Source organism: Caretta caretta, chromosome 4 (assembly GCF_965140235.1).
Source record: "Caretta caretta isolate rCarCar2 chromosome 4, rCarCar1.hap1, whole genome shotgun sequence".
Classification (NCBI taxonomy): Eukaryota; Metazoa; Chordata; order Testudines; family Cheloniidae; genus Caretta; species Caretta caretta.
In genome coordinates, this window is record NC_134209.1 from 100,648,566 (window position 1) to 100,655,655 (window position 7,090).

Below are 7,090 nucleotides of genomic sequence, written 5' to 3' on the forward strand. Positions count from 1 at the left end.
AAAACGCATGCCTCAATTCCTGTCTGAATTTGTCTAGCTTCAGCTTTCAGCCATTGGATCATGTTCTGTCACCTTTCTCTGGTAGACTGTAGCTCTTTATATAACCCTTTGGGGGCAGACTCTGTCCGAACCTTTGCGTACTGTACAGTGCATGCTGCCAGCATTGAGGGCCTGATTCAGTACTTCAGTGGAATTACACCAGCATGGAACTGGTGTGAGGCAGGGGTGAATCCGGCCCTACGCCCCTGTGAGTTATTGACCTTGCTGATCTGATTCTCCCCTCACATCACCTTCACCCCAGTGTAACCTCATCGACTGTAATGAGGTTACTCTTGATTCTTGCTGGAGGAAATGGGGGAGAGGGGAGGGCACCAAGTGCATTGACTCAGTGGAAGTTGGGAGTGCTAAACACCTTGCAGAATCAGACCCTACACAAATGATGAAGCACAATATTAATGACTAGGCATAGTCAGCCTATTACTTGTTTATTTCTAATTACCTTTTTATCAGAGAGCATCCTCTGAGGAACACTATTTGTACTTGTGCTTTGCTTGAAGGCTATCAGACCGTCATTGTTCAGGACTGCATTTGCTTTAATGCACCAGGACATTCACTGGCATGGTACAGTGTGTTTAGGTTATTCACTTTTGCTGTGCACACAGTCGGGAACCTTATTAGCCATCCTGTGATTCAGAGTGGTGCAGGCACTTGAAAGAAGAGACCAACATCTGAGCCCAGACTCCAGGGTTTTGTTAAAGAGAAAGGATGCGAAAAAAATTAAGTGTGCAGGAGACAACTATTTTTCTTGTGGTTTTTGCAATCAACTGGAGGCTGTGGTTAAAAATCTCCTCTGGGAAGAAAGGGAAATGATAGCAAGAGATTGCAACGAGGGGCAAAAAATGTTGCTAGAAAATAATTCAGCAGGTAAAATGGGCACATCTAATCCTAGGCCACGTGCTAGTACCGATAAGCGTCCTTGGGTGAGGCTTCACCCCAAAGCTGCCGCAGGAAAGAGCGGTAGGTTCATGGATGGCAATCCTGGTATGAGGAATAGTCGCCAAGGAGTGGCTTGGCACTTCATCCCATTGAAATCACTGGCAAAGCACCCAGGACCAGCCCTCGGGCCTTTACTCTCTTCAGTCAGGCTGTACAAATGGGCTATAAAGAAACTGTAGGGCCCTATCCTCCAACCGGGAGTAAGTCTCACTCAGAGAGAGTTGTCCATGGGTCAGGATTACTCACCTGAGTCAGGGCTGGCAGGATCGGCCCTCAGGCACCATACCTAGTTGCCCTTGCAAGCGGCTCGGAACTTTACATTGCGCCCAGTCTGACAGTGGCTGCTGTCGCCCGCGCTTATTCTTCGCGGGCCAACTCCCACGCGCTTTGCCCAGCAGAGGCCTGAGTTCAATGGGACCGACCCGCCTGGCCTGGGCAAAGCCAGCAGGCGTCTCCCGCTGCGCAGAGAGGACTGTGGGTCACACCCGTGCCTTGCAATTCTAGCCTAACCGTTCCCTCGTCCTTTTTGACAAACTTCAGGATTTTAAACTCCAACGATTCGAGTCACCCAGCCCAGCTCGGGCACAAAGCTTCCTTAAACCCAGGGGGGGGCAAAGCCTGGCGTACCTTGCGCGCCCCACACTCCTATTGAAAGGCCCACGGGGATCTGGCATGCTCAAGAGATGCCAGATCGAACTCTTGGGATTCAGTTCTGCCACCGATTGCAGTGCCTGCAGGATCGGGCCCACAATAGAGTCGCCACACTCCCCTAGGCAATCCCAGAGAGTGTGTCTTTAACTTTGGCGAGCTATTTTCTTGCTGAAGAGGCTGGGATTTTGTAGCTCCACTTTCAGTAACACCAACCAACAGTAACCAGCTTCAAAAACGCCGCTATGCTGGATGATGTGAATAAAACAGACAAATACAAGCTGTCAGAAGCTCTAAGAACACTCATTGTTCACGGCTATAAAGTAACCAGAAGCTAGTTAGAGTACCAGGCTTAGAAAGTGCATTTGCACTCTCTCATGCTGAAATAGGTTTATTTGTTTAAAACCAAGAGCACGGTGTAGTAGGAAACATAGTTATTCAGGTTAGTAGCGGATGGCATTTATTTGTATTGGTTTATATTTTTTCTGAAACATACTAATTCAATTAGTGTACAAAGGATTTTAAAAAAACACCATTTTTGCCCCAATAATTACACCACCATTGTTTGAACTAAGCTGGCACTTTAAAAAAAATTAAAATTCTCGTCTGACCTCATTTAAATAAATATAAATATAAATCTTATATAAAACTATTCACATACAAACGAACCTCCGAACGATTGTAATTGTTTAAGCTCTGTACAGAAGATTCTCATGCAGTTAGACCCTATTTTTTCCTTTTAATTCTCTAAAGTCTTCTCGACGTCAGAACTTTCAGCAAAGTCCTGCAATGGGATTTTCTTTACCTGTGTTGAGGGGAGGGAGGGGAGGAAAACTGCCATGCCCACAGGAAATCCAGGACCACGGTCACTTTTTTTTAAAAAAAAGAGTAGGATTGCTCCTTGTGTTCTATAAATAATGTTTTCGTCGAACGCTCACCACTAAAGCCTGAACATTCAAAATACCTAACCTGGGAAGCGACGAAAATAAACCTTATGGGCGGACAGAGCCACTAAGAACTAGTGCCTTTGTGTGTTCCTTAGCATGGTCCTAGCTCGGGCAGGTGTATGCCCTTGCAGTCACACAGGCTTCCCCGTCTAGTTCAGGCTTGCAACCGTAGGGTGGAAGCAGCTAGGTCAGAGGACCGAAGGCGTCCCGGCTTGGAAAGGCAGTCGGCGGGTTTGTTAGCGCTTTATAAAGGGGAGATCTCTTTGTCCTCGTTCGCCGATGATGGGGATAAAGACTCTTCGTCTTCTGACCGCGGGTAATGCCCCGGGTTGCCAGCGCACTTGCAGCCCCCGTGAGTGTTTCTCTGGGTCCCCTTGCCTTCTTTCTTGTGTTTCACCCTTCGATTCTGGAACCAGATTTTCACCTGCTTCTCAGACAGGTTCAGGTAGGTAGCGATCTCGATTCTCCTCAGGCGGGACAGGTACATGTTGGAAGAAAATTCCCTCTCTAGCTCCAGAAGCTGCGTGCTGGTGAAAGCGGTCCGCATCCTCTTGCCGTTTGGGATGTGGCTAGTATCGGATCCTCCTGGGCGGGAGAGACAGAAGGGCTAAGCGGCGTGAAAAGAAGTCAGACGAATCTGCCCCTATCGCCCTTTTCAAAACACGTATTTCCCCCTCCCCGGCTCATTTCGTGTATTACAGCGGCCGCAAGTCGCCACGCCCGGGTGAGCGTCTCTTTAGGTGTGTGCGGACAGAGAGCCTCACGTTACCTGCTCGCTAACGCCAGCCCTGGAAAGCCGCCTCCGCTTTGTGTGCGACATCACCACTGCCCAGCAAACCCTAGTGGAAGCAAACACACACCTGCTCTTTCCCCCTTGAGTTCATCCCACCCCCCACCCCCCGATCCCTCTCTAGTCTAGCCCCACCTGCAGCGCGCCGCAGCATCCGCCCTCCCGGCAAAAGCCCCGCTCGCCCCCGTGCCCGCCCGCTGCAGAGCGACGTGCGCCCCAGTGACGCCCGCGGGCCGGGGACTCCTACCCATGCTGAGGCAGTGGAATCTCCTGGGGTCGCTCACGCTGTAGGGGGCGGCGGCGCAGACAGGTGCGTGATGGGCCGGGTGGCCCAGGGCGGCGGCGGCGGCGGCGGCGGCTGGTACCGGGCCCTGCTGCTGCTGGTGCTGGGCATGGCTCATCCTGGGGCAGTACTGGGCGTCTCCGCCGGGAGGGAACTGGCTCTTGAGCAGGGGGATGGCCCCGCTGCCGCCCCCCCGGGACGAGTGCAAGTGCGAAGTGACACAGAGCGGGCACACGCAGAAGGTGCCGCTCTTGCGGGACGGGCAGCCGGGGCCCGACACTGACATGACCAGGGGGGAAGGCATGCCGAGGGGGATGAGGAAATCCTGTCCGTGGGGGTGCTCAGGCAGGGAAGGAGCTGGCCTCGAGGAGTCTTTGATGATTAAAGAGTCGACATAGAAGGATCGGGACATTTCGAAGGGCTGCCGCGGGTCGGGGCTGGCTCTGCCGGGTCTGTCTCCTTTGCCAAGGCGGGGAAGTTGCCACTGAAGCACTTGGCTAGCCAGAAGGTGCTTATGTCTGAGAGCTGAACAAAAGGGTCCCTGGAGAGGGCTGGTCTTCAAGTCCCCCGCCTGGATCCCTTGCTCCGGGGTTTTATATCAACTATTTAACACGTGATTCCTGAAAGAGATGCAGATCTAAACCCCCTTGGCTTCTCCTCCAAACCCTCAGGATAGGCTGCCCGAGTTAGAACAAAACAAGGGGGGCGGAGGGGGAGACTTTCCAAAGTGTGTGTGTTTTGTTAATTTCACCATGACTTCAGTTCTCCTCCTCTCCAGATAAATTATAGGGAATGAGGGAGCAACGGAGGGGGCAGCTGCCCTGTTTGTGATTCAGCCACATCCCACGTTGCACTTGCTAACACATTACCCGGTAAATAAATGCACGTCTTTGAAGAGGTTAAAAATAAACCTCAAGAGATTCTCCAGTCCCATCGTTTATACTAATAATACATCATTTCCTGAGTAGGACGAAACCAATGGCACGTGATGAAATAAGCAGGATCCGGTTGATTTTATTTTAATTTACTACGTAGTTATAACTTCTGGGTGATCGTCCCTCTCGCTATGTCGAGTTACACCTACAAACAATCCCATCTGCTTTTCCAGTAATTTAGTAGCCCTTATATTTTCTGTGAATTACGTGACAGAGCTACCTTAGGCGTAAGGGGCTGTTTTTTATGAGTGAATCTTGTCAAATTGGCAATTAGTTCAACGGACGAAGCCTTAAAATATCTGGACACTTCTCAGCCAAGACGTTGTCAAAACGGAAGACTTTCAAGTTAACTTCGATGATCATTTCAAAGCTTCAGTTCAAAATCCTAATGAAAAGAGAAAATGTCAGAGAGGGATTCTTTGATCTCCACCAAGTTTGCCGAAGCAATCATTCAAAGTAAAATTGGATCAACAGCGAAATATGGTCGGTGACTCCTGAGCATTTCAGATTTCGTTAAAGAGCCAAGGTATTTGCAGCATACTACACGATTTTCCAAATACCTGTTCTATGGGAGTTTAAAAGGGGACTGATCGTTAATAGAACTAATATTGCATTCTTGGTTAGCTGACCCGAAGCATCACTTAAATATGACAGTGTATCAAATTCTACTTGACTTTGGACTCAGCAGTTACAATTGCGTTTTACAGCAGAAAACTCTGGCCCCAAGAAGCCAGGCTAGCACAGAAATCTCTATCCTAATTGTGTTGAAAGGATATCATGGGGGGGGGGGGAGGAGAAACACAATGATCCTAAAAAGAAAAGGAGTCCTTGTGGCACCTTAGAGACTAACCAATTGCATCCGATGAAGTGAGCTGTAGCTCAGGAAAGCTTATGCTCAAATAAATTGGTTAGTCTCTAAGGTGCCACAAGTCCTCCTTTTCTTTTTGCGAATACAGACTAACACGGCTGTTACTCTGAAACCTGTCACAACGATCCTACAAGTTCCTGGGCTATGGGCATAGTCAAACAGCGATCACTGTTTAAATTTATCTTAAAATCAAGCAAAAGTGGTTTCCAAAGCTTGTTCATCTGTTTGCATTTCTATCAAGGGGATATTTCCTCGCCGCTGAGTTTAGAAATGTAACGTGCCAGCGCATCTCAGCCTCAGTTAAAAGGCCCCTTCCCCGATTACAAAACAGAGGGAAGTTCTGGCTTTATTTTTCATTGCAGTCGTGCAGAGGATGCGGCCACTAACACAGCAGGAGAAGTAGAAATAAATCTCAGTTCAAAATCGGTATCTTCCTAAGGAGAGTGAAAGGAGAGATTGTCAGTTCGTCTTCTTGAAGCCATCCAGTGAAATTCTGGCAAGCAAGGTATAATTGAGTTGTAGGGACACTCCACACTTGGGGAGCTCAGGATTTATGGATGGCAATTAAAGTTTTATGAATTGCAGCTGAGACTGGTTATTGAGCTATTTGAATGTGATTAGAATTCAATTAGAAAGTGTTTATTGGACTGGGGGTCTCTGGAGTGTAAACAGACAGCTATTCCAGAAATGTGCTAATCCAACATCTTGTGACAACAATTAGGGAGTTGCAGAGTTTAAGGCAGGTCAGCTTCAACTTTAACTATTGCCAGCAAAGCACCTTTACAAACTCATCATTTACTGCTTCAGAGCAACAGACAGGATCAAAGAATCAAAAATCCCGGAAGGCAAGAGATAGCAATCGAGAGTGAAAAATTATTAGAGAGCGATTAATTAAAGGAAAGTGCTCTGATGCAAAGCGCCATGTTAGTGTGGTGAAAAACTATCGTGCCAAGGTTTTGATACTGATTAAAGACAAACTAACAGATACGACCCACAGGCTACGTAGGCCTAATAATGTATTGGGTTGCTTTAGTAAACCAGTTATGCATGATCTGAGCTAAGCACAGAGCATGGATGCTTAGCAAGTTCATTGGCCTTTGGAAATACTATTCTTATTAGGCTTCACACCATATGTAAGTAGTACACACACATGATTATTATAAGAATGACCGATGATGCGACTCTTTCCAGATCTCCCTGTGTGATACAGTTTTTACTGCAACGGAGAGAGAGATTTGGAGTCAGCCGTGTTCACAAGAAGCTGCTCTGAAGGAAATAACCCGCTCTCTGAAGTGGGACAAGCTGCATCTGCTGAGATCTAGCTGATCTGGGGGGAAATGGCCTTATTTAAGGAAAGTCAGACAGAGTAAGAACCAGATCACGGTTTTAATCTGTAATTGTTATAATAAACCAAGTGCAGTGATAAGAAGAGGAAGAAAACCGCGATGTGAAGGCGAAGATATTCCAATCCAGGCGGAATGATGGAAGGCGTGCGCCCACATCACACCGACCTCGTTACAATTTTATTTTTCAATAATTCTGTCCGATAAAATTTCATTGTCCATTAAGTAATCCCCGAAATGAGAGCTCTTATGAGCCTATAATGAGCTCTAATTGCCACGA

General features: G+C 47.9%; 1 protein-coding gene across 1 annotated transcript; it reads right to left on the reverse strand.

The window, feature by feature from the left end:
* Positions 1-1,982: 1,982 nt before the first annotated feature.
* On the reverse strand, positions 1,983-4,218 carry GSX2 (GS homeobox 2). The gene is made up of 2 exons (XM_048848330.2): positions 3,629-4,218; positions 1,983-3,176 (listed from the first exon to the last, which is right to left on the reverse strand). The coding sequence occupies exons 1-2, from the start codon at positions 4,074-4,076 to the stop codon at positions 2,836-2,838; spliced, it is 789 nt and encodes a 262-aa protein (XP_048704287.2). The 5' UTR covers positions 4,077-4,218; the 3' UTR covers positions 1,983-2,835.
* Between the last annotated feature and the right edge of the window lie 2,872 nt (positions 4,219-7,090).

What these genes read in the sequence shown, in the direction of transcription:
- GSX2 (XM_048848330.2), bottom strand. Translation starts at nt 4,076, where the DNA reads ATGTCCCGATCCTTCTATGTCGACTCTTTAATCATCAAAGACTCCTCG. An exon ending in ATTCCACTGCCTCAGCATGG is followed by an intron (nt 3,177 to 3,628) that starts GTAGGAGTCCCC and finishes TCTCCCGCCCAG; the next exon opens with GAGGATCCGATACTAGCCAC.